Consider the following 27958-nt stretch of genomic DNA (forward strand, 5'->3'; position numbering starts at 1 on the left):
CTAATATAAATAAAGAGGGCAAACATTTAATAATAAATAATAATAATAAAAATATAATAAAAAAAATCAAGGAAGAGCAGAAATTTAAGCAAACAAGGGATTATTAAATAAATAGTGGGAGGGGGGGGGAATTTAATTGCTATATGTATATAAGCTTATAATTTATGGGATTATAATCTATTTTTTTTTAACAAATAATGGCATTTGGGTTTAAAAATTAATTAACTAAGTAAGTACATAATTAATTTGGGTTAATGGGTGAAAAAAGAAGAAAAGCTTCTCAATTTTTATTTTTGTATTTTATAATATGCAGGTGAGTTGAACACTCTTGGTGTTGGTGGTGTGGATAATCATTACAAAATTGCCGGTCTGCGGCGCTAGTTGCCTCTCTCAAGCAAAATTCAATCGCAATAAATCACGCACTTATCCGTCGCAAACGACTGCTTCGAAACCGAAAATTGCGCCATCGTCTCGCGGAGGCTGTGCAGATAGCATTGTGTGTAATTGTAAATAAGGCGCGCGTGATTTTATGCACTTACTTATGGCAGCGGAGCAGAGCAGGCGATTGATAGCCGGCCAAAAAGCGTGACTCGTCTCGCTCGCGCTTCGCAAATATAAATATTTAGACCAGCGGCGTAACAATAAAATCGTCCTCGGCGTGCTGAATGCAGATATCGCGCCTGCCCTCGCGACTTGTCGCGCGCGCTCACAATGGTGAATCATCGTTCTTTTGAATATTTGATATGCCAATGTGCGAGGATTGCTTTTTTATAATACGATCGTGAGCTTGCCACACGCTTGGAGTTTGCCACGAAAATTCACTAGAATAATAAAATAAACAAATTTCTGAAACTAAAATATCACTACATAAATGTATCTAATTCATAAAATTTTTTAACATATAAAATTTCTATGGTTGTTACATTTTTAATGTTTATTTTTATTGTTTTAAACAATTTCATCAAATATAAATGAAGAAAAAATGGAATGCCCAAGGGACAAAGAAGAGAATTGCATTTTAGTGCAAGTTAAAGAACTAATTTTCACAATTTTTTCCAAATTATAATATACATTTATTTATAAAAATAAAAATTACTTGACTTTTCCTTCGCTTTATAGCAATGCAAATTATTCAATAATCTTATTTGTAAATAAATATGATTAACTAAAACATTTTATAATTATAAAATCATATTTTTATAATAAGTGCAAAAAATATATTTTTTTAGTAAAATTTATCTTTCAAAATAACAAAACTAAGTTATATTTTTCTAATTATTTATATTATTTTCGTTAACAATCAAAGCAAGCATCAATTGTAAATTATTATGAGAGGCTACCTTTTACTAATTATTAATATATTATTGCTTGCCATAAATTAATTGCCTTTTTCTTAAAAAAACGGGCCAAATATTTTGTGGTCTAATTATTTTAGTTGATTAGGGTAATCAATTTAAGTAGAAGTTATAAGAGGATCCTCCTAGTTTTACATTATGCATTTTTTTTAAACTTAAACGTTAGGCCTAACATTAAATAAAAATTAAAACCAAAATTAGCAATTTCTTTTCCTCAGTAACTCAAAACGACTGAGATAAAATTTATGGGAATGAACAGTAATTAAACCAAACACAAGCAGCATTCAGGCAGGTTCATTTTTATTATTAATCTGGCCGAGATCATAAAATAATGAGCTGTTAATTTAAATGAAAATGAGCTCTGGTTAATAATCTGCTAAATTGATCTCGTCCGTGTTTATTAAGAGCGGGCGAGAGAGATGCCCTTTCCTTCAGGTGTGTGCACCTCCTTTAAATTACAATTAGTGCATGCGATTTATAACTCCTTTAGCGAGGTCGCTTCTGCGTAAGTGGCCTTATCTGGCGAATTTTGATCTTATTATTTATTAAATAAACTGTATCACAGCAGCAGCAGCAGTTAGAAGAAGTCAAATGGCCGGAGGGGCCGAATTAAAATGTGTAATTCAGTTACACCTGATTGAGATTGGAAAAGGCGTTGGCTTCTCGTACCAAGAAAATGTACTCAGGATAAAATTGCGCCAACTGGGCTGCTTTTTATAATTTATGAGTCTAGTAGGAGTGTGAAGGAAAAAAAATGCAAGCGTATCCATTTTTAAATTCACAATGAGTTTTTATTCAAAATATATTCTCAAATGCGACACAGTGTTTTTTCAAGTAGTGGTTTTTTGACAATTTTTCAGTATTTTTTTCCTGCAAAGAGAATACATCGGAAATATTTTTTTTTAGAAATATCTGAATTAGATTCCTACCGATAAAAGGGAGTGCAAAATCATTATCTTAATTACTCTTATTACAACAATTTTTATTTATTTTTTTTATTATTACTCGTCATTACAATGGTCAAGAGTTTTTTTTGTCGTATCTTCGCATTAAGTAGTGGCTTTGTGTGTGTCAAGTTTTTCTTTTTTCCTTATAAAAATTATAACCACGTCAAAATCAAGTCACATGTATCTCATCATATCCACACAATTGAGCAAAAATTTGAGATTTTTCACAGAATAAAAACACATATACGTACGTACGTGTAATTGAATAAAAAAAAGAACGCAACAATTCACGTGAGCTCTTGTCATGCTCCGCGCGAATAAATTGGCCGTGTATTAAAAATAATAATACTCGTTTGATTTCGAATCAAAAAACAAATTTTCTACAAATGATATTTCAACGCAGGGCAAATTGACAAAACAAACTCGGTTATTACAATTAATTAGGGGGTGTGTATATAAATTATAAGTTACTCTCACTTACTTAAAAGTAGATCCTTTTTTACATTCTACAGCGAAGTATGAATTTATAACCACAAACAGCAATATATGCTTCAAAAACATGAAAAATGGCTTGTGTTCCAAAGCAGAGAACATGTCTTCTAAAGAGTGTGTCTTACTTATTTACATTCAGGCAAATCAAAATCGCGGAAGATGGGCACTCTTTTTTTGATCCATTCAAAAATTGATTCTTTTGCTTGTTTTCCTTGTTTAAGCTCTTTTTTGTTCAAACAGTGTTGTATAGTTTAGTTAGTTGTTCAACAATATGACACATATCACTTCTGGGCTTAATCAAAGACATGAAAATCACAATATTGTCAACTCCAAAAACAGTTTTAAAGCATTCGCTCGCGAGTGTTGAAGCAGAAAGATTTTTTATACACTTCCATAATTTCTTAAAATTTAATTTCCACATAAATATCCTGCCAAAATAAGGATGCACAAATGGCGAGATTATTAAAATTTTCAGTAGCTTTCAGATACATCATCCATTGAGAGAGCAATTATTTTTTTTATGATTAGATCCAAAAGGTTTTCCTATAAACTGTGGATGATATAGGCCTTTGTGATTTCAATTCAATTTTGTGTCGGAGGGGATTCTTAATTAAAAGAGAGACTGTGTGTGTTTTTGTTAAAAATTCGCATTTTGATTGTAGTTAACGCCACGTAATTATTACGGACACTTGGTTTCTTTTTATCATTTTTTAAAATTAATTTTAAACTTACAACGTACATTGAGCATTTTCGAATATAATTTATATATTTATTAAAGGCTGACATGCGAAAGTGTAAGTGTGTGTGTGAGTGTACGCGTATTTTCCACGTCTCAACATCAAAATTCAAAGTGAGCCAAATGAGCACTTGATTATAGTTGAGAATAAAAAACAGCTACATCCCCACATTAATAAATATCCTTTTTAAGTATTCCAATGCTAAATTGATTAATCGTAATTCCAACAAGTCACACTAACCAACTACAGTCCAGCTGATCTCGAAAGTTAATGAATTTTGCAAAGTCTATAGTGCGTGAGTGTTATACATAGTGAGCGAGAGAAAAAGAGCGGTGGTCGTTTTTCCTACACTTTTTGTAATATAAAAATACCCTTTAGTCAAAATCGAAGCTTCCTTCGTTAAAAAGTGAGATGAAAAGCGTTGTATATGTTCTTGGAAAAGCTTAAAATTTGATTTACTCTTAGGAAGGCATTGTGTTCATAAGGTAAAAGAGAGCGTTTTTTCCTTCATATTATACCATTTTAACATTATTATAATTTTACTAGATTATTAGTAAGTTATGTAGAGTGATATGAATTTTAAAGCATTTAAATTTCGCGTCAAATTTGAAAGAGGGAGAGAGATAGAGAAAGAGATATATAAACACTCGCTATTATTAATTAACTATCAGATGAAAATGTGGCAACGATTAACATCATCTTTAAAATTTCAACTCTCGTGAATTGCAAAAATTTAGAGGGAGTTTTACGAGTGCAGTTGCATATATTGTTCTCAATTAATAATGCCCTGTACAAGTGATAAATCAGCCGGCGATGACACACGCAAAGAAGGAAAACGGCGCGCGATTAATTACATACCCAAGAGAGAAAAAGATGGAATAAAAAGAAAAACAACAAATAATATTTATATACGACGTACCTGTACATGAAGCAATAATTTAATGGACTTATTAATTTATCATTCTACAAATAAATTACATGTGGATGTGATTTTCGCGTTCGTGTGTGGTGTGTTTATGTGTGAATGTGATCAAGACTAGAATCCAGTGAAAGTCGGGTTTTCCATTACACCTCATATTATATTTGCTACTACTTTTCGAAATGCATGAAAAAAAATTGTATGGCTTTTCTGAGAGCAACTTTTCACGAGATTCGCTAACTGAAGAAAAAATTGTCGTTTCTTACTGGCACTTTCCAAATTGAGGGATATAGATAAAAAAAAAAGCTTAAAAATCTTTTCCGTTTTCTTTTCAACTGGCCACAACAATATTTGGCACCTGTGTTTGCAATTTTTGTTCGCTGTTAAAAAATTGTTCAGCTTATAATTTTTAGTAAAAAAAAAAAGAATCGGCGAGTTCACCGAGCGCGACCACTTCGCGAGATAAAAAAACCCGAACTGCTCTACGCATGGGAACCGAGCTGAATTTCACATCAGCCGCCGCTTTTTATATGTCGGCTCAGACAGCACGTCGTCCTGCATAATACTGGGTCACCGAGTCCGTGACGCAACAACTTTTGGGGTAGAGTAGTTGGCAAAGTGATCGCACGCAGGTGGACCAAAGCATTCTTTGATTAATTTGATTTAAGAATTTAAACGTCTGTTTTTAAGAAACACAAAAAAAAAAAAATTACGAGAATATCAATCAGTTTCCTTTTTGTTCTCAATTCAGGAATGGTCAATCGAGATTTTTTTTCTTTACATCAAACAATAATTTAAAAAAAAATTAATTAATAAATGAAACCACTGCACTTCATATTTGTCCGAATTCAGAACCCTGGAAGTTCCGAACAAATCGAGTCTCTCAGTCGTTGTCCATGGGCTCGGGTGGCGAGGCGGGCGACGGCGAGTGCACAGAGAGCGAACTGAGCGCCAGCGAGGGCGACAGAGGCGCCGGCGAGCCGCCGCTGACGCTGCTGTTGGTGCCATCGGGCAGCACCGAGGGTGGCGGTCCGCCACCGGTCTCGTACCTGGCGTGCGTACGCATGTGTCTGGTGATCATGTCTCGTCGGCAGGCGGCGTACGGACACTGCGGGCACCGGTACGGCTTTTCGCCTGTGTGGGTGCGCTGATGCGTGGACAAGTGATCCGAGCGCGAGAAGACCTGGCCGCAGACGCGACACGTGTACGGTTTGATGCCTGTGTGGAGTCGCATGTGTCTCGTCAGCATGTCACTGCGGGCGAATGACCTTTGGCAAACCTCGCACAGGTACGCCTTGGTCGTCTGCTCAGACTGCTGCTTGCTCTTGTGTCTGGACGCCATGTGCTTGGCCAGGCGGTCGTGCAGACTGAACATCTGCCCGCAGATGGGACAAACGTAGGCGACGTCCGAGCCGGGCGGCATCTCCTCCACCACGGGAGACACTTCAAGGTTGTACCTGACGGCCACCGACTCCTTGGTGGTGGGGGAGGCGACGTCTCCCCTGACAACCGGCACCGGCACCAGACTTCGAGGCAGGTAGGTGGCGGTTGGAGTTGGGGTGGCTGGCGGCGGAGTCGGCGTCGTCGGAGCCAAAGGTGAGGGGGAGCCGGCCGTCGACGCCGACTGCGGCGGCGTGGGAGGCGTTGGCGGCGCCTGTTGCCCTCGCAGGCGCGACAGGAACACCGATTCTGAGGAGGAGGTGCTGATGGAACGAGAGGAGCCGCGCACTGACAAGTCCAAGGGCGAGTCTTGCGATGACTCGGACTCGAGGGAGCCACCTTTGAGGGGCGGTTTGGCCGTCCGGTGGTGTCGGTGCTGCTTTCGAGCACCACTGCTGCTGGTGGAAAGGGTGGTTGTCCCCGCAGTGTGCTCGGCGCCCAAGGAAATGGCCAAAGAGGCGCCCTCGAACCACAGGGGGATGTCCGAGTCGGAATGGCTGCGTCTCTTCGAGTACTCCGAGGAGAGCAGGTACTTGGAATGGAGGTACTCAAGGTTGTAGATGGGCGACGGCGTGATGGGCAGGTTGCCACCGGGGGTGCACGGCGCCAAGGGAGACACCGGTGAGGCCGGGATGCCGCTCAGGCCGAGCGGGAAGAACCGGTCCATGGGACTGATCTCCAGGGGCGTGCAGTGCGCGCACGCGCAGCCAGGGTAGCGATGGAGGTGGTGCTTGGAGTCGACCGGCTCTTCCTTGACAGCCAAGGATGGAGTCTTGGTCGACGACGCCGGGCTGAAGACGTCCTCCAAGGGCTCCTCCTCGTCAATGCGGCCGCACTGGCCTTGAGAGTAGCGCTCCCGGTCGACGCTATCAAAGCGGAAGATCTCGTTTTTGCGCGGCGGACTCCTGATCTTGGAGGCTGGCGTCTCGTGCTTCTTGTCGGCGCTGGACGGCGCCATCATAATTAGCTTCTCTTTCTTGATCAGTTCCTGGTACATGTGACTCCTCACCAGGTCCTCGTCATGGTTCAGCAGGTTCAGCTTCTTGTAGTTGTTGGGTCTGTAGTTGTTGTTGTTGTTGGTCGGGCTGTGCGGCGGCGACGGTTTGCCCACCTTGCTCAGCTTATCAACGACCTGGTTCAGGCATTTCCGCTTCAGCTTGTGCTTGCCGCTTTTGAAGTTGACCGGGTTGTTGTTGGTTGCGTTCGGGCTGTTGTTGTTCAGGTGTAACGCTGACGTCACTGCAGTCTCCGCCATATTAGCAGCACCAATCGTGAACGTCCTCAGCCGCGGTCGCCGCAGATCCAAGGACTATGAGAGCCAAAGAAATGGAATAAAACGGAAAATTAAGAAACTCGATCCTAGCCGGCCCACTTCTCATGTCTTGGTTAATTTCGACTGATTGTCTCTGTCGTTGCAGTCCAGGTGGATAATCAGCAGCAGTTGAAGAAGAAGTGCAGTAAGTGATGATTGCAGAGAAAGAGATGCGCTTAGACGCTCCCACCAGAGGCCACAGGGTCACAACCTCCGCAAATGGCCGCTTCAATCTGCAACAAAAACAAATGGCATCATTAGCACCGGCAGTTTAATTAGAGGTCACGTGCATGCACAGCAATGGTATAATTAAAAAAAAAAATTAATGCATAAAAAAACGGAATTTTATAATGTGTGACCTGATTCGTCCGAGCCCCTCCCACCCTACAGACCGTCAAACGTGAGGATAACGTTTCCTCCATTTTCAGCGGCTATTCGGCCAGAAAAATTGCTTTTTGTTGTGTTTAATAACATTTTACGACGCGAACTGGTTTGCTTTGCCTGCTTTTATTTTCCAAAGGTTCGTCTCTCTGTCCGTATTATTACCGCCGAGACTCGGCACGTATAATAATAAAACATCGATGATGAAACAACAGGTGTAATTAAGTGGCTACTGTCCGAACGAGAAAGCTGCTGGCTGAGCAAATAAAGCGGAGAGAGAAAGAGAGAGACCATGCAGTGGCTGCAATCATGAAAACTATTCTCGGAACCCCTGTCCGCGCTTGGTGAGCTCTTCGCACGCCCGATTTTATTACTGGGCCGCGACGTGCCCGCGCTCGCCGCCATATTTCAGATGAAATTTAATATAATTTAATCGGATTGATCGCGGCTGCACTCAAGTAAGGCGGACGAGCGTGGGTGATTTCAACGCCTGCAATTGACTGCTGCCCTCGTGTGTGTACGTCCGTGTGTTAGCAGAGAGTGGAGAAATTATGCGCGACGTAGTATAATGGAGGCAGTAACCCTGAGGGAAATAAACACACGCGTTTATTTTAAATGCGCGCATTTGTATCTCGCGAGCCACGCAATTATCAGCAAATAGACCATAATGCATCAGGAAAGGTCACCCTTGCCGCGAATGACAGTTATAAAGGAGGCGCGAATTGACACCATTAGAAGGAAAATAGCAACATAAGGGAATTAACTTGTGAAAAAATATACAGCCTCTTAAAAGCGAATAAAGGAAAATTGTTTACTAAAAGGTTGCATTTATCCCTGCTTGAAAATTAAACTATGGTTGACATGTGATTGACTTGAAAATATAATTTATTTTTGGATTTATTAAAAAATTTGTACAACCAGTGTTGTTTTCAACTATCAGTTTCAATTTCTATATGCACAAAAAAAGTAACTTTATTAAACTTCATATTTTGTATGTATTGCATCTAATGTAAATATTGAGTACATAGAAGCATGTTTGATTCAGATATTCTTTGTTGAAGTTAAAAATATAAGAATAAAAAATGTTCATCACGTTTAAGTCATTCCGAAGTAAAAAATAAAGGAAAGATTTTTCATGTTTTGAAAAGGCTAATATTGACCAAACGGTTCTGAGGAGACTTGATTTTTTTCTCTGAAGAGTTGTTTGTGCGTTCCGAGGCGGGGCGGATTTTTGTGATTTATCGACGACCGGTTAATTTACATTACTAATTATTGTTGCATATATAAATGTGTGAATATTGTATATATGTGGTCGCTGCCGGGTTCAATACTTCCCTCTGCTCATAAGATCTGTCGAGAGAGCGTAAATGTTATACTTTTATAGCGATTTTTTTATCCATCCCGCCTGACGACTCCATTAAGCTGAGTCCTTTTCACTCGGCAAGCATTTACCCGATTCACCTCATAAATTTTTTAATTAATTAAGCCAACGCCAAGTCGACTATGACATCGAGGGGGAATTCTCTCTCGTTTTTTCACATTTAAAAAGCGGCCGTGGCAGCGTCCAGTGCCACATAATCATCATAATATGCATCATTAATGAAGAACAACGGCGGTGACGCTAATGACTTGAAACGTTATTTTCTAAATACAGGAGTGGCGAAAATAAACACATATATACGCAGTAAAAATATAGCGCACCCACCTAAACCACTCGGGCAGTGACCACCGCCGCGAGAGTTGTGCAATTAAAAAAATAATGTGTTGTCTTGCGAGAATGGCACAAGTGCCAATTTAATTTGCTGATGCCGGACCAGTTACTGGGCAAGAAAAGAAGATCGAAGGAGCAGAAAAATTCCCGTCCGGACCATCAATCATCTTCGATATAATCGGCCATTATGTCATTGTGCAAGCGGAATATCAATCAACTGCATTCCGATCGTGTGGGACTTGATACATTTTCCCAGCGTTTAGATAAAGGAATAAAATTATCGTTGGTCATTCAGTGAAGCTGGTCATTGGAAATTTATCATTTATAATTGTGGGAAAAGAAAATGACACAAAAATAAAGCCTACAGAATCAACAATAAAAAAAAGAATATATTTTAAATGATTGATGGCTTTAGATATATAATCAACTGTATTTCAAAATTTAAAAAAATAAAAGTTCATTTATAGACGAAATGAATAAAATCTGTTTAAATATTAAAAAGCTGAAATTTTCCATCCATTGCCGCATAAAAGTTTGCATTTCAGATTAAAAAAAAAAAGTGAAATTGAAATTTAGTTCGGAGATTTAGTTAATCCGGACGAGAAGGGCCCGACCAACACAAATTTTCGAAAGGATTCAGAGCGATTTTCGCCGACGAAAGCTGCGCTGCATGACAAGTTGTGTGGCGCCGCGCGAGAGAGAAAAGAGAAAATGAGGCAGATGACAAAACGCACGCTCGATTCGGTGAAAAATGTGGCTAATTACCGCGGCGACAACAATGGAAGAAATCTGGCGGCTGAAAAGAAAACAGCCGCGAGCGATGCACTTTTTGTGCCTGTGAAGTGACCACAGGTGATTCGGCGGCGGCGGCGCTGCTGATAATAAAGCTATAACCCTATACGCGCCGAATAATAATAATAACGCCGCGTATAAAGGAGCGAATAATAAACTTTGATTTAGGATGCCGTAATCTTTAACTAGAAATAAATTCCGTGCTCCTTTTTTATGTGCACGCCGGGCGCGGACCAATAAAAGGGAAGCAATAAAATATCATCACACAGCAGCGACGTCATCTTCATCGTGCAGGACCGCTCGCTCTCTCGCGCTCATTCACCGCCACGCGCGGCACTTTTCTTTTGCTCAGAAAAAGCTCCGAAAATTTATTCACACCGCTTCGTTTTAGGCCCATTTACGGCGGCCATCAGAGCTGCCAATTTGTATTCAGCCACAAAGGAGCACCAGCCTCCTAATGGACTGGCTTTTGCCGGAGACGCGGAGGAGCGCTTAGATAAATAATAAAAAGTTTTTTCTCACACTCTCGGCGCTGCAAACCTGATTTGTGGAATTTCGGACAAGCTTTCAAGCGGATGCGTGGGTGACGATCAAATGCAACAATATATTTATGTTATTAATATTTATAAAGTTAAAAGGTTTGGAAACCTCATTGTTGAAAAAATATTTGATTGTTTATCAATTATAAAATCAAACAATCAAAGAAGAATAACTTAATAATATGTGCAAAAATCAATAAGCAAATTTCAAACCCTAATTTCCTTTTAATTGTTATTTTTAAACCATCGACACGTTACACAGGAATTTCGCGTACTTAAAAAGTAAACAAATTTAAACAATTTACAATTATAAATTTAAAAAAAATATATGTTGAATAAATATTTCTAAACATTTAATCACCAATTTAAGTATTATAATCAATTGAAAAAAAAAACAATTAAAACCGATTATTTCATTTTAATTTTAATAAATGACAAAATATGTAAATATTGTTTACTGTGAACAAAACTTTTTTTGCAGTATGTTTAAAATAACTTTATAATTGATTAGCTTAAGATACAGGCAGAGGCTAATCAATTATGGGCAGTGGTGTATAGTTAGGTTTTACTTGTTCAGTGTTCGCGTCTTGGTCAATGAAGTTGCAGCGCGCGGATAATAATTATCCCGCTCGTTTGCGCCACTTGGAAATTGTTAACCAAGAGTGCTGATGGCCTGCAAGTCGCGAGTGTCGAGGTACAATACTAATTAATTACCGAGTTAATGTATGCCATCAGTTTAAAGCAAGCCGTGACCGGCCGTTCTCGGGACGCGACACGACGGACCTGCTCTTCAGCAGATAAACACACACCGCCTTGCATTGTTTTCCTGCCGCTAATCCACCGCTCGCTAAACACTTGGGGTTGCCGAGCGACGATCTGCCAAGCAGACAAATTGGTGCTAAATCAACGTCGCAGGAAATTGCTCAATTTTTATTTTCTTCAAATTGTCTGCTGAAATTCAACAATTCAACATAATTTAAAGCTCAATAATATTTTTTTTTTATTCTTTGTGTATTCCCTTTTGCATATTTAGAGAGAAAATATGCAATTAGTATTCCCCATTTCATTTTGTTTGCTATTATTGTTTATCTATCAAGAACTCTCAAATATTACTGGCACGAATCCTGTATTACAATAAAAAAAATAATAAAAAAATCATCTTAAGAAATCCTTGAATTTTAAAATTCAACTAAAAATCAGAAATCAACATAATTAATTTAAATTTCATTAAAAGGGACTTCCTTCTCATTATTTGTTTTCAAAAACATCCCGTGAGAAAATTATTCAGAATATCTCAATTGCGAGGGCAACACTCGATTTGGGCCGGAATTGAGTTTCCAATCTACAGTAGGCAGATGTATCATAAATAAATATGCGTCGAGGAAAATCCACTCTCTTGCGGTTGCAGCAGTGCGGTGGCTGCTGCTGATGAGAAAGAGCTGCCCGGGCGTGGGATGAAATAAGAAAACCCCACAGTGGCCGTCCAAATTCAATATTTATCAAATTCGGCGGTTGTGCCGAGAAAACACAAAACGCCCCCTTTGCGTATTATTATATGATACTCTCATCTCTCTAGGTGTATCATTTTGGTGTGAAAATTACGCAGCACCAGAAATTCATAATCACATTTCCAGCAATCTTCCTTTTGTTTTACTACTACCGACGCCGCATTCTTGCGGTCGCCACAATTCCCCCCACCGATATTGTATATTGCTGTACCAGTGATTGTAATTTGTTTTCTATAATGTAACCATCGAATGATGATGCGCGGCTCTAAAATAAAACTTATTTTATCGGTGTAATAACGGCACTCAATTTCATTTGAATGTTATCTCAAGGCGGGCAAATTGCATTAATGCTTGATTGGTCAGCATCAAAGCGAGCGGCACGTCGGCCAATTTCAGCGGCGGCGCACCGGTGAGTGAGTGCGATGCTCAGACATGGTTTTGACCTCCGATCAGTCAAATCATTTTCAACATGGCCGTAAACCTTGAAATCAATTTTTAAAAATTTTTCTCTTTCAAAAAACCCCTAAGTTTTCTAATTTTTGTAAAAAAATATTCCACAAAAAAATTAGAATTATTTTGTATTTTTTTTTGTATAAACACTACAACAATAGAGCTTCCAATAAAAAGTCTGGTTGCAGCATTCAATAAATTAGGGCACCAATTTTTTATTCATATTTTTGGGAGCAGCTGAAAGTTGGCCCATATTTAATTTGTTGTTGGCGAGTAAATGATATTAATTTCATAATGTGGTATCAGGTGTGTGTCTGTGCCTCGCTTTTCATATTTCGGACCCTAGGGAAAAAACGAAACCGCAAAGGTGGAGAGACGCCAGCAGGGGTCATGTTTGTGTTGGGTATAAGCTTTAGGGTCACACCCATCTTCCTTTATATTCGATATTCCTCTCGTCAGCAGAGCAAAAGTCGGCTCGAAAAAGGGAATTATTATATATTTTCTGCTAGTGGCGGGTATAAAATATGTATAAGATTCTGATTTTCACTCACGATTTAAAAGCATTCCAGTGTATATTTGATGCGCTCTCATCAGACGCAATTACAAGTGCATTCAGCTCGCGGTGCATTTATGATTGCGAAATGTGCAATGATTCGAAACGCGACACCCCCTCTATGTCTGGGCAAATTATCCTTTATTTTTTGGCTCCGACTCTAGATTCTATAATTGTCAAGAGAGTGGCGTTTTGGGAACGACAGCACGGAATGAATTCCAAATACTGCATCCCTTGTCAGAGAGCGCCGTTTTCGCTTGAGTGGAGCAACAAGGCATCCTGCCATAAAAAATCGGCCGATTCTCGAAAATTAATTACCGGCGAACGAAAGAGAGAGGAAGAGCTTTTCCTCTGATGCGGCCGCTTTTGACGCCACCTCCACCGCGAGTGGGTGGAACATCAACACCTTAAAAGCATTACATGGTTACTCAGTCCGTCAGGCATTTTTATATATTATGTATGACTGAGCTTTGCGGCGCGAGTTTTAACGGGCGAATAAATTCTGCATTTTAAAGCGCTTGAGCTATGGGATTTTATGCTCGCTGTAATTACCGAGAAAAATCCACATGCATAAAATATACGTACGTGTGTGAGAAAACGCACGGACGCCCACGGGAAATTGCGAAAATATCGTCGGAGATTTATTAACTTTCTGCTCGATTTGAGAGGCGCTGGCGAAAATAATTAAAGTGGAAAGGAAAATAACGTTATACGCCCATGACGTTATAAAACGATCAGATTTAATTAAATTAAATATGAATTTAGAATTTTATGTCACTGAATTTCTAAAAGTAAAAAAAAAGTTGAATTTTTTCAGTATTTAAAAATCTTTGCATTATTTTATTCAAATTTACAGTATAAATTTACTGCTACTTTCTGGAGTGACATTTCTTTGAACAATATTATTTTCTTGTTTTTGTGCAGGTCTTTTGCAACGGGTTGCAAACACGTCAAGTTTTAAATCTATTTGCAAACATTTTTCGTTGCGAAAAATGAAGTTGTCACTCAACTTGGCGGCGCATTGAAGGAGACACTCCATCTTTTTTCTGCGTATTCGAAAGTTTCGAGTCGTTGCAATCGCTCTCTGTAAACTACTGCATTCAATCCGAGATGCAAGTTAGCAAGCTCTCTAATGAAAACACGCCGAGCAAAATGTGTACGGCGGAAAATGCCAGCTCATATTCCAAACAACGTGCGTCATTGATAACGAACAACGAGACTCGTTCGTTTCTCTTATTCTGCCACGAATACATTATTTTATCAACAAACGCCGAGGCGCATTCTCTGTCCGTCCATCTCCGCGCAGTGTTTGCCATCGAGCAGCTCAATTATAATAAGCTTTTAAGTCGATGCAACTCAGCAAACAAACATAAAAAATTCTCTCTTCGCCAGGCTCTCAGCACTTTTTGCATTGCTAATTTGCTGATGATATTGAAAATTGTGTTTGAGCTTCTGTGTGCTCGGTATGTGTGAGGCAAGACAGAGAGAAAGATGCACTGCCCACTCTGCATAATTAAAAAATCAACATGATGCGCGCACTGCCTTGACAAATAGCCGCATGTTTTGCTAGAGGCCATTACTTTGAATACCATCGGTCGGTCTCTGCGTTTTCTCATTTCTTGTGGTAAAGGAAAATTGGCGCGGAATTTAATTTATTTATAAATATTTATAGCCTGATTAGCAAGTGTCGCAGCAATTAATTAAAGGAGTAAATCAAATTAGACGTGACTTGCCTGCAACAATCCTGACAATGCCGAGTGTTTTTTCTAATAAAAGCAGAGAGCATTGAATAGTGTTTAGTGACGCTGGGTGAATGTTTATCACGTTCCTTAATGACTTTGTTCAAACCTTGGCACTCAGGATAGGTCAGAAGTCAAAAGGTTTCTGGCATTAACGAGCAGAGTTTGTCGCGGCAAATAATTAATTTTGGCATTATAGTTATTTTAGCACGCATAAAATTTGATTGTGAGTCCTAATAAAAAGGCTGTGAGATATTTCACCGTGTGAAATTTAGAGTTAATTAAACTCCCCATAAAAAAGGGAATGTAAATACAATTAAATGGATTCAACATCATCTTCACCTAATTAATGTTCAATTTTATCGTCACAGTGATAAGCAAGTTTGAATCCATATCACAGAAGATATTTAAAATAATTTAAAACTTTTCAAAACTAAATTAAATTCAAAAAATTATTGGGCATGGAATTTTCCCACAAAAGAGCGTACCAAATTAATCTGTTTACTTTTTCCCATTCGAACTCAATTTATACTGTCCGTTTTTTTTCCAAAAAGGGTGGTCTAACGCAGGGCAGCCGCACAGCGTCGCCCGAGCGCGATATTCGGCGGCAAAGCCATAAACTATAAACACCCCGCTGGTCATTATTATGTAATAAACAAGGACGCCGTCCGGCCATACAACGGTGCGCACACATACGAGTGCCACGGCAACTTTATGTACCAGCTATGTACACTGTAATACGTATCTAGGGTCTCGCACACATCAGCAGAGTGTCCCTTGGGTGGTTGCTCGGGTTGGCGCTGCCGTTGGTGTATTGCGGACAAGTAAGTTCTCCTGCTGGAGAGAGCGAGAGAGAGAGAGAAGCGAGGGCCAGGGTCGTGGGAAAACGCACGCTTCACTCGCCGCCGAGACTTACTTGCGGGCAGCAGACAGTCGAGGAGCGAGATTCGCAAATTTGCAAATCACATGGGGAAAATCCAGTGGAGTGTTTGCAAATAATTAATGACGCCGCTTGTAAATTTGAGTGGTTGCCGAATCGTCCATTCGATTAGAAATTTTAATATTAAAGTACTATGTATTTTTATAAATTAAACATAATTTAAAACAACAAATTGTGTTGCCAAAAATATTTCAGATTTTTTTATTTTAAATTTAATAATTGAAAATTAAATTCTTTATATAATATTAAAAATAAATGTTTTTTTTTCGTTTCCCTTAATTTATTTTTGCTTGAAAATAAGCGGAATTCATTTCAGTCTGCTTATAGCTATTTTTACAGCGTAAATTAAACTTATATGATTAAAAATAAAATTTTACAATATGCAAAAGTAATAATGAATAATTGTAGCTGACTAAAATTTTAAGAGGGGATGACAATATTAAATTGAAAATACTAAATTTATTCTAATAATCTTTGAGGAAATCAAGATACAGATTTAAATATTAATGTAGAAAAGGTAAACGAATGTCCTTAAATTGTTTTTTATTTTAAATTAATAGGACCAGCCTGTATATAATTTTAAGTTGGCAAATAGCAAAGTTCTCCGCAAAATGGAACAGTTTGCACGTTTGCGGTCATGATATAAAAACTTCACCTCTCTCGTGTGTGCCCTTTCATTACTGATGGCGAACGAGAAAATAAAAATGTCAAACAGAGCGACCCGCCCCTGCCGTATGTAGGCCTGCCGAAAGGGTGCATGCTGGTGTGTGTGTGTACGTACTGCTGGTGGTTCGGGGTGTGTATTGAATGAATGGGTGGAGGAGAGCCGCAGTGTGTGGCGCGTTGCATAGCCGCAGGAGGACCCGCAGAGCTCCACCGACTAAGCGGGGGCGGCGTGCCCTCCACCGCCGCCGCCGCCGCTTTTGGTGCTGGCTGTCGGCAGAGCACACACAAGGGTGGAGTGTGCGAGTGTGTTGGCGGTGCTGCAGCACTACAGACCGCCGCATAATATTTCTTTATTCAACCTCCTTCCGCAACTTGACTGCAGCGTCTTTCTTATGCTGTACTCCTCTGCCGCCCGCCCGCCCGCTCGCCCGGCAACCCTTTTGCTTTGATCATTTATGAGAGAGGCTGACATTTTATCTCTCGCCAGCTCCCGCTCTCACACTCAATGCATGTTACATTACACCAGAGAGAGATATCAGCCCACGGTCCGTTTATTTTATTCCAAAGTCTGCAGCCGAGGCCTCAGCCCTGTGTGTATACGGGGGGATAATTTCAAGAGGCGCATTTCTGCCCCAATTAAAATCAAAATGAGGAGCACTGCATACCCAACGAAAATTGCAGCTATAAGCTTTGAGATTTTCTACAAAGTGGATGCAATTTTTATGTCATTTAAGTTACGTGGCTTGAAAAGAAGTTAATTAAGCACAAATTGAATGAAAAGTTAATATATAAATATAATAAATAATATAACATGTAAAAAATTATTTCCATGCAAATTCTGAATATCTTTTTTAACCTTGTGTGGGTTTTTTTTTCAATTACAATTGATTATAATAAAATTTTTAGGAGATACATTATTAATAGTACAAAATAAATATATTATATGCATCAACCTTTTATTAATTTTGGTATAAATAAATAATAAGCAAAATTAAACGCTGACTCTTTTTTTCTGCATAAGAACAAATTGATTTCAATATTATTGAATATATTTGTTCAATTAAAATTTGTCTCAATTTATTGTATGATTAAAATTATTAAGTTTGATTTGTCCCTTTGGAATAATATATTACATATTTAAATAAATCTCACCATTTCGTTTCTTACTCTTATCACAATTTAATATATCGTAGTTGGATCATTCTCTAGGAATAACATTTTATTAATGTATCTTTATTTTGAATTTATTTTCCGAAATATTTCTTAAAATGTAATTAATCAAAGTGGAATCTTCCTTTCGAAATAATTTCCGCAATTTGAAAGCTCCTGTCCAATCAGCCCGGCGGGCCTTGCTCGAATTTTAATGAGCAAACTAACTTTTCCATTAGAGCAGTGAGAGCGCGCGGGCGTGTGACGTCAGTACATCACGTCTGGAAAAAGCACGACTGCATTGCCGCAGGTCGATAGCACGCGCGTGCTCCCCATGCTCCACATAATGCGGGGGTGGCCGCCACATTATCATCCCCGGCACACTCGCCCTCCTTTCTGCCGCTATGCAGGTGTAATAACGAACGGCAATGCCGACAAACTCTATTTCGCCGCCACCGCCACCAACGCCGCAACTCACAAATAAAATAAAAAAATAAAAAGAGAGACTGACTTGAATTTGAATAGAAGCTTAAGTCGCGTGCCGGCAAAAGTTGTATCGCACACAAATAAATTTCACAAAGCTCAACGCAAAAAAATTGTTTCTATAAAACACTGAAAAATAAAAATGTTCTGTATTGTGATCATTTTAATTTTTTTAGTATCAACAATATTGAAAACTCTAAAAAAATTATATGCAGTTTTTTGTTTCACTTTAATTTTGACAACACTCATTTGAATTTTTGCACTTACAACAGTAAAAATTTTAATTTCTTTTTATTCTCTTATTTCATTTGGGTTAATATAAATTAAATTTTGATTATTTTTTTCACAATGCCAACCTAATTTAATCACGCAATCAGAAATTATGCTAATTAAGTTTTTACACTGAAAATTGATTTCCCAGATGTTATCAGCTGGGTTGGGCGGCGACCGTATTTGCGTTCTGGAGGTTTTAGTGTCCAGTCGGACGTTTCCAAAACGCCTCCTTCTCTCTCGCGCCTCGTGTTTTATTAGCTGCTCTATTCGGAGTTAAATACCCAGCCCACGGCCGAAGGCGTCCCAATAAATCAGCCGCGCTCCGATTTGCGCCGCGGCTCGATCGCTCCTCGAGATAGAGGAAAGTTTTACTGAAATTTGACATAAAAGGTGTCACTACGTTGCATCAGTGTTTCCGCCTCGGGCTTTGGAGAAAAAAAAAATAAATAAACGCACGGTTGTTTTTTCTCGGTCGCCTTTGGCTTTGGACGAGGGAAATGGAATGGGCGTAGAGCGCTTTTGCAGCAGAGAGCAATTATCGAAGAATGCACGTGGCAATATGTACGTTGGAGGGGACACGAGGCGACTCTCGCGTGTATATGAAAATGCAAAAATATCCTAGTTATTCAGCGGCACACAATGGTGTCTTTCTCTGTGCAGCTTTTGACCCAAGCGCCGCCGCGATTGTTGTGGCCGCGGCAATAAATTTATTTGCAACGTGTTCCGCTCCAGCATCTCTTTTGATCCCCCTGTGTCCTATTGTTAGTGCGAAATAATACGCGTGGTGCTGGACCTCGATATACGCCGAAAAAAAATAAAGTAATATACGTATGTATGTACGTGCGCCTGCGAAAACGCTTTAAAAGAAATTGTGTTCGATTGTTGCTGCGAAAAAAGGAACATTTAAATTTGTACGCGAAGGCCAAGCGCAATTTATCTTATTGCTGCATTGAAAGAGCGAGAGTAAAAAAATCGCTGGAAGACTGCATTAAATCTGACAAACGACGTGGCTCTTGATTTGAAATTCAAATTTTTTGACAAACTGCCCTTTAAAGTTTTTACTGCATCGTAAAATTATTGTTGCGCAATTGTTTGAATCACTTTTATTGGAAGTATTTAAAGACAAACACAATTTGCATGAATCCACCCACCGAACGATGTTGTGAATTCGCAGAAAAGACGCATCATCTGGAAAGAGACGAATAATTCGGTCTGCCCACGCTGCTGGTTGCGCCAAATAGGCCGTGAGCTTTTCTTTGGGCGACTCCCACGCGCACTCGAGGCTTAGCACCCACAACAAACACACCCTGCGAGCATTTGCCAAACGTCCTTTTGTAAATGAAGAAACGGAATATTTTATTCGAACGTTGTCACAAGAGAGGAGAGGTTAACTACAATTTATAATATTTGTCAGGTGATATTTCCTTTAGAAGTGAAGTCGCTGTTTAAGTTTAAATTTGCATGCTATAGTGGCTTCTTTCGAGAATTTTAAATTGCTTCAATTAAAAACTGTTTTTGCGAAGTTTGTCGATTACAATATTTAAATTTTAATTAGTTAATTAAAACTATTCAAACTTTCCACTTCTTTGGCGCACATCAAAGCGTGTCGGGCTCGGGCGTCAAAACCATATAAACAAATTTGCGTGCGCATTAGCAAGCCCCTTCCGAGCTCATTTGCAAAAAGGCATCAGCCAGCACGCCATGCTTATATGCAAAATAAAAAAGAGCAAAACAAACTCAGTGCGGTTAATTTGCACTCCAGCGCCATTGTGCACGATGCGAATATTATATTATTTTTATGGATATTAATTATTATTATGTGCATGCTGCTTATCTGATGCTTGGCTTACACTCACCGGCACTCTTTCTACTTATCGCGCCTTGCTCGCTCGGCTCGCTATACTGAATTACTTTGCTAATTAGCGGCGCACTAAAATTACGGCGCGAGCCTAATACAATTATGCTCGCGCTGATGCCATCTCTAGTTCTGCGTTTACTTTGTCTGCTTCTATCTCAACGTCAAATGGTAATTAATAGCTCTCTAATGGCATTAAATGGAACGATATAGGATTAAATCATAAAAAACTTTTAAAAATAAATCAAAACTAATTTGACATTTGTAAAATAAATAATATGAATTTGTTAGTTACTTATTTTTCTTTTTTAATCACAAACTTTTCCTTATTTGTACAATTTTTTTTTTTAATTTCTGTCGTTTATACTGGTGAAGTAGTGGGTGAAAGTGAATTTGTGATTCTGCGCCAAATTTGCAGGCAAATGACAACCTGTTGAATGCCGCGTTTGGTCTCCGCATTACGCATACACGCGCTCTCACATCCCTTATCCCCTTTTCCTCCTCCCCAGCAGCGCAGTATTATACCTAGCGGCACGCACCCCAAATTTGCTGCATCTTTTTCAGAGGCCTCTCGAAATAAAAACGTGCCGACGATTTTTATGTGCGAGAGAAGAGAAGAATTTGGGCATGACGGCCACTTTTGCTTTGGGACAATATTTGAATAGAGAAAAACAATCATTTTGAGCTAAAACGTAAAAGAGACGAGTCACAGAGCGCACACAGAGTAAAGCATTTTCCTGGAATTTTTGTCGGATCTTTGAAGCTGTTGTCCCAGAGAAAAATATCCTCTTAAACACGAGCCTCTCAACCTTGGACTCTAATTAAAAATTATTCAAAAAATATAAATATTTAAAAATATGTTACAATCTTATTTAATCAGGGTCATTCAGATAATTTTTAATTTAGATTTCTCAACAACAGCTGCAGCGAAAATTAATTGCAGCAAGTTAATTATTAACTGATTGCCGAGTTCAATTTGCAAGAGAGAAATTGATTGCTTCCTGCACCAAGAGCGGCGGCTGGATTGAAATAATTGCAACACAAAAGAAACACACTGTTCTAAAAACTTGAACGTGCTTATATTCTCATTTTTGCACTCGCGGTATCACGCAGAAATATTAAATGAAAGAAATCGCATTCCAGCGCAGCTCTATATATTCCACACACACAAGAAAGAGACTCGCGGGTGTACATATGTAGGCAGCCCGCAGAGACAATAATAAATCAATACGTGGCTCTCTTTGTAATGATAATAGGTCTCATTGTTTTGCGTAATATTCTCTCGTTTCACATCGCGCGTATAAATGCTGCTGCTGCTTGGGTGCGACTGGCATTACAAAAAAATCCCCGTCCCTTTTATAATAAATTGTTGTAGAACAGGTTCGTGTAGTAGGCGGATATATCGGCACTCAAACGGCAGCACAGCATTGGGCAAAAAAATCACAGTCTTTTTGTGTGCGTATGTCAGGTGCATATTATTGCGGAATATCTGCTGCTTTTGCCGCCGCCGCCGCCACGACTGCCGAGCAGGACAAGTTCTTGCTTTTTAAAATATGATTCTGCGAATCTGAGCCAAGAGCCAGAAAGAGAGAGAGAGAGAGCATCAGTGCAAAATGATTTCGCTCTGCGCGGAATACAGTTACGAGATGACGGCGCGGCTGTACACAAAAATTGGACGTCAAAGAGAGAGAAGAGACAAGTGATTGTTCTGTAAATCTCTCTACGGCCACTTTTATTTCCTTTATTTTAAATACAGCAAATAATGCTTCGATAAAATAGAAAAAAATGTTTGACTCGGGAAGTTTTTACTTTGCATTTTAATTTTTTTTAAAGTGCCGTTTTGTTCAACAATTACATTTTTAAACAAATTTTTTTCAACAATTCAATGTAAACAATGTATTTGAAACAATGTGGACAGATAAACAACAATAAAAATGATAATGTAATAATTATATATATAAAAATTTAATGGCAGAAAAATATTATATACACTTAAACTTGATGGCGCATTTTTTTCAATCTTTGATCAGAATCAACTATTATGAAGTTCATATGCTTCATACTTCAACTTTTTCAATGTTCCATCAAGAAGTTTGCCTCTTTAAATTCCGGAAAAGACGTCATGTTTTGGGCAAAAACAATGTTTGATATGTTCTCAAAATGAATTTTGCGCGCACGCAAGAGATTTCGGCAGCAAATAACATCTCAATTGACGTCATCAGTTTTCCTCTTTTTTACATAACCGTCGGCAGCCTCGACATAATTTGAAAATTCGCATCGAATTACCTATATTCGTTTTCCCACGAGAATACGTTATACGTATATCGATCCGCAACAATGGAAAGGGTGAAACACGTCTCTCCGCGCGCCGAGATGAAAACGAAACCCAAGGTCGGCGTTAATTATGCCACCGATTTCCTCCCTCGTCTTTATTGCCCCGGAAAACCCTTTTCCTCGACGCCGAGCGAGTGAAATTTCGTGTAATTTCGATTGCACAATAAGACACGCACAGGATATTGAATAATAAAAATAAGATTTCGGCGCGGCCGCAGCACAAACGGCGGCAACCCCTACTCGTCGCCACCCACCCAACCCGTTCGTAAACAGCAGAGGGTCGCGCTGCATTACGTAAAGAGGATTTGAGCCAACGTGAAAATGTCCTTGACCCAAGAGAAATCCTATAATATTGAGGGAGCTCTCTCGCGCGCGCCGAATAAGAGAGGCGGTTCACCCTGTCCGCCGGCGAAAGGCGAGAGCAGGGATGAGAAATTATATACCAGAGCGCGTTTTATTATTGTGATGGATGTGCGCCGGCGAGCTTTGTCTGCGCGTGAATATTCAAAAGGAGGATGCGGCTCGTACAGGATTCTTTTCCGCACAAAAGAAAATTGAAATTTTATTCATTTACTTATTTTGTATTAAATTCAGTGTAGGATTTCTATCGTATTCGGAACAAATTTTATATAGAAGCTGAAGCAAATTTCTATATAAAATATAAAAATTAAAAAAGAAATTGAAACATAAATATATTTTGAAATTAAATAATTAAGCACATGTCAGTCTACTGTATATTTCCTCAAAATTTAAAAAACAAGGAAATTTTGCGCATATAAAATTAATTGAAAAGGCCGAGCTGAACAGTGCGTTCCAGTTTGCGTGTGCGTGCGTGGGACGAAAGCCACCCCCTTCGCCCACGTACTCTCTTTTCGCAACCCCCGCAACCATCGATCGCACGCGCCCGCTGCTATATTTGAACCTGGCGCTCTACCTGGTCGGTTGCTATCTGTTGCGCACCGCCACCCCCGTAATGCTGTCAGCGCAAAAGAGTGACAGACAGGGTTTAACAAATCACGGCGCATTCATGTCGTTTGGCAGGAGAAAATTATTTTATGTGTGTACTGACCGCTGATTTTCGCGCGACAGGAAAATGAATCACCGCGACTGAAAGGGCAAGAAGTGCGTCATTCGGCTGGTTCCTTGGTTGCGGAAACGTACATTAATATCAAGTGACGATAAGTAGCGCTTTTTAAAAAAATATTTCCTTGATGTTGCAAAGAAAAGCTAAATTGTATTCGAAAAGTAAATTCAAATAATTTATTTTCTAAAAATTTGAATTAAAAAGTTTGAAAACCTTCAACAATGAAATTCATGTTTTTCAATAATGATCCTTTTATGGACTGCGAGTATGAAGCATTTTAAATATTAAATAACACTTTTTCTCACACTCGCCGGCGATGCTGTCATCAAACATGAATTTCTGCACCCACTGCGACCCACATTCACGACCAAAACGCCATAAATCTGCGGCGGATTTCGCAATTTTTCAATTAGCGCTCGCCCAAATTGAATTTAAAGCACGGCACAGAGGTCATTAGCAGCGAGCGCAGGTACACATTTAATACTTTTTCTCACACACGGGCCTATCTGCCAGCGATCGCAGGCGAGCTATTGATGCATGCTAATTGAATCACACCACCTTTGACCCGGGCGCGAGAGAGAACGCCGAGCTGCCTACAAAACACATGCGTCCTGTTTATTTATGAAGCGAACAAAAATTAGAAGAAAAAAATAACAAGAGAGAGAGAAGGAAAAAAATGTCCATTTCTGCGCGCAGGACCTGTTGTTTCCGAGTGGGTGTCGCGGCGCGCGAGCGAGAGTAAAAAAGGGCCGCAGCATGGCCTCAAGGCCGCGCACCGCCGATGACGCGAGCGGTGACCTCGCGAGGGGTGGTCGGGGGCGGGGGTGGTGCCGCCCGCCGCCTCCCTGGCGCATAAACAAACCGGCGCTGCTCGATATACGCGCGCTGTTTTACGCCACTCTCTCGAGTGCACATTTCCTACGCAAATCGATACTAATGTGTGCGAGTGAGCGTCAAGAGAGAAAGAAAGAGTGACGCTTGTTTCCATGAGTTGGGCCCGCAGAGTTCTTTTTTACAGACAGAGTGCTTTCCGTCTGCTGGGAATTGCTGATCCCGCCCTGAAAATTTCAGGAGACGCTTCGTTTATATTGATTTTCAGCTCTGCACTCATGGTAGTGCCCGTTTTACAAATAAGATATTTAACTGTGTAACTGGCTATTTTTTAACTTTTCAAATTTTTAAATTATTAATAATATCTCATTTTAAAACTGTATTTTTTTTTAAATAAATAAATACCGTTATAGCTTTGGAAAGCTAATATTATATTATTTAAACGATTGATAATATTTATTGTGAAAGATGGATTTATTTTTAAGAAAAGCAATTCACATCTTCCTGAATATATTTTAAATATTATACAAAATTTGATAACATTTCAATAAAGTTACTGTTTTAAAATAATTTTCATATTTCTATTTGACGATAATTTAATAAATATTATAATCAAATTAGAAAACTTAATTTGCAACACTTTTTGCAATATTTCACATTGCATAAAATATTATTATACAATAAATTCCTGTTTTAATTTCGTTAAAATTCGTAGAAAAATTTTATATAATATCGCCTCTAGATTAACAAGCCAATTCTCTGGAAATCCATAGAGCCTTGAGGGATTATTCGCAAAATATTTGTCGCTGCCCTTTTTGTTTTGGAAACCCTTTTGGCAGTTTCGGCACAAGCTAAGCTCCATTTAATTAGAAGCGGCCCGGCGAGTGCGAAATGAGGCAGTAGCCCCAAAGGAAACGTGATAAGATGGAAAGGAGTGAGAGAGACGAGAGATAACGCAGCAGAGAGGGCGCAGTTCATACGCTTTAATTAGCGTGTCTGCGTTGGAATGCAAACACATTGAGAAAGAACAGTGCCAATGGGTCAGAAACTAACCAAACTCTGCATTTTCTTGCATGAAAGAAGATTTCTCAATTTATAGTTTTTCACATTCCCGGAGGAGAGGCTTGCACTGCCCACGATAATAATTCAATTGCAGAGATTTCTCGCATATTCATGTAAAGTGCGTTGGTGTGCGCGCATGGAATATTCTCTCATATATAAGAAAGGTCAATAGATTACAACTTTATTATTGCGGCGGCGGCGAGCAGTTTTACTGCCCTGTTGACCCCCGATGGGTGCAACCGCAGCAAACCCGAGAGAGACCGGGGCACGTCACAACGACGCAGTCTGAACGCATTTTCTGTCGCACGAAATAAAAATATAATCGGCTTATTACAAATTGCACTTGACTAGCGAGTTTTTTGTTCGCGGGGCGCACTCGCGATTCGCGTCAACTCCGGCGGGATCCCGCTCGGCGCAGATTTTGCGCATGATTTTTGCGCATAATTTCTCAACTCTGAAAGTTCAAAGTTTGTTCCGCAAGGGACATTCATTGCGAACGAGGAAGCTTTTGAAAATTATCGTTTCCTAAATAAATATAATTAGAGCGCGTCATATTGTAATAAAAAATCTTTAAATGTTTGCCAATGACACTTTTTGCTCATAATTCTCTCAAAATTTATTTAGGCCGCATATCTTGGTTTAATATTAATTTTATAAATTAACAGCGTGTAAGAGAATAATTAAGGAGTGAAATTTTATATTATTTTAAAAATTAATTTATTAATTAATCTGTTGAATTTTTTTCCATTTATATTTTCAATAATAACTATAATATCAAGGTAGCCATTTTTGTTCGAAAAAAAATTAAGAATTTTGAAAAATTATTTTTTCGTTTTTAATTTTTTTTTATCTTTCTTAAGTTCAAAGACCCCATAATACTATCCAATCGGCGATTTTTATAAACAAAATTCCGCTTTTTTCCCTTAACAAGAAAACTTTGCATAAATCTATTCGATTTAACTGCCGTAAATAAATTATTTAAATCGGAAAAGGGGATTGGGAACTCACCTAACAGTCTAAAGTGGCGAATCGAAATCGGGGCACTGTCACCGCAGCATGGTGGGGTTGGGGTAATCCATGGCGGGGGTGCTCAACAGTCTGCGGCCGCTGCAGCACCATGTGGGCACATGTCGCGCCGAAAACAAAAATCCAGTCGAGTGACACTTTTTTGAGCACTGGTGTCGGGCAGCACGAGATTGGCACGCTGCGTCTTGGTTCGGGGCGCCGGGGTCGAGCCTCTCTAGCCGTGGCAGCTGCGCGGCGGCCTGCAGTCCGCTACTAACTAAAACACCGTACGAGAGCGGCGCTCGCTCGCTCGCTGCGGCCCAAGAAGCGCGAGCGCCCGCCGGCTCGGTGGCGGGGGTAGCGGCCAAGGTAGGTGGAGGTGGTGTGTGTAAGCAGTGCAGTGTGGATCAAGAAGCTGCCGCCGCCGCCGCAACTAGCGCACGCCTTCGAGCAGACCCCACTGCCGATCGCGGGCCCCTAATCAACTCCCGATAATCCTGCCTACGCTTCCCATTTGTAGCTTTGGCCTTGTCTCTGTCTTTAATTACTATCAAAGAATAAGTTAAGGCAAAATTCTTGCTAGCGAAGGTGCCGTTTTGTCCAACAATTCCCTTTTTTAATAAATTGTTTTTAACAATTGAATTTAAACAATGTGATATAACAATTTGAACAAATAAACAACAAAAGTAACAATAAGGGACGTAGAAAATTTACTGTAATTAAAATTTTTTTAGTATTCCAACTGATTCATATCTACAATCAAAATATTTAATACATTTTTAAATAAATTAATTTTTTTTATTCAAGTTCCTTTTTATGCTACAGAGAAAAATATAACTTTACTTATAAAGGAAAATTGAAACATGAAAGAAAAAAATGGTAATTATCATTTTTTTTCTTATGAGGAGACGAAATTGAAGATTAAAAATGTAAAAAGAATGGTCCATCTCAAATTTTACGATAGTATAACAAATATTTAAATAATAAAAAATTTGCCTTTGAAATACCTAAAAAATGTGGTCAATCACTCAAAATTTTATAGCTTCGTTTACTTTGAAATCGTCCCAAATTTATTAATTGAGTTTCTGAATTATATATTTTATCGGGCGAATTGGAAAAGTAAGTACAATGCCCTAACGGCAGCTGCTATAGTCACCCTCTCTCGGCCGAGTGAGGAGAGGTAGACTGCCTGCAAAGCATCAGTGTATTACAGGTTGCATAACCTAACTTCGCAGTAGTTTGACAGGGGAGAGGGCTGTGTTATTGAATTATAGCGTGTTAAGGAAATGTGCCAAATACTTGTTGGCGTCCTCGATTTGTTAGTAAATTTTGGCTTTTGTAAAATAAATGGCTTAAACAGAATAATTATATTTAATTCTTATATTTTTTGAGTTAATAATA

The 27958-nt window shown here is 39.3% G+C and overlaps 2 protein-coding genes across 3 annotated transcripts in view; one reads left to right on the top strand and one right to left on the bottom strand.

The window, feature by feature from the left end:
• The window catches only part of LOC132196544 (uncharacterized), a 162232-nt gene that overhangs the window by 122736 nt on the left and 11538 nt on the right, over positions 1–27958 (top strand). The gene's annotated exons all lie outside the window — the stretch shown is intronic.
• The window catches only part of LOC132196543 (early growth response protein 1-A-like), a 32099-nt gene continuing 8162 nt past the window's right edge, over positions 4022–27958 (bottom strand). The window contains exons 1-2 of one of the 2 annotated variants that reach the window (XM_059619277.1): positions 26561–26838; positions 4022–7435 (exon numbers count right to left, since the gene is read on the bottom strand). In XM_059619277.1, coding sequence (XP_059475260.1) covers positions 5334–7145 — 1812 coding nt within the window. In that variant the 5' untranslated portion in view covers positions 7146–7435; positions 26561–26838 and the 3' untranslated portion in view covers positions 4022–5333. Of the gene's footprint in view, positions 7436–26560; positions 26839–27958 lie in introns of those variants that run through there. The other variant, XM_059619278.1, reaches the window with a different exon arrangement.

The sequence above is a fragment of the Neocloeon triangulifer genome, unplaced genomic scaffold (assembly GCF_031216515.1).
Source record: "Neocloeon triangulifer isolate White Clay Creek 2 clone unplaced genomic scaffold, ASM3121651v1 ptg000012l, whole genome shotgun sequence".
In the NCBI taxonomy this organism is placed as follows: Eukaryota; Metazoa; Arthropoda; class Insecta; order Ephemeroptera; family Baetidae; genus Neocloeon; species Neocloeon triangulifer.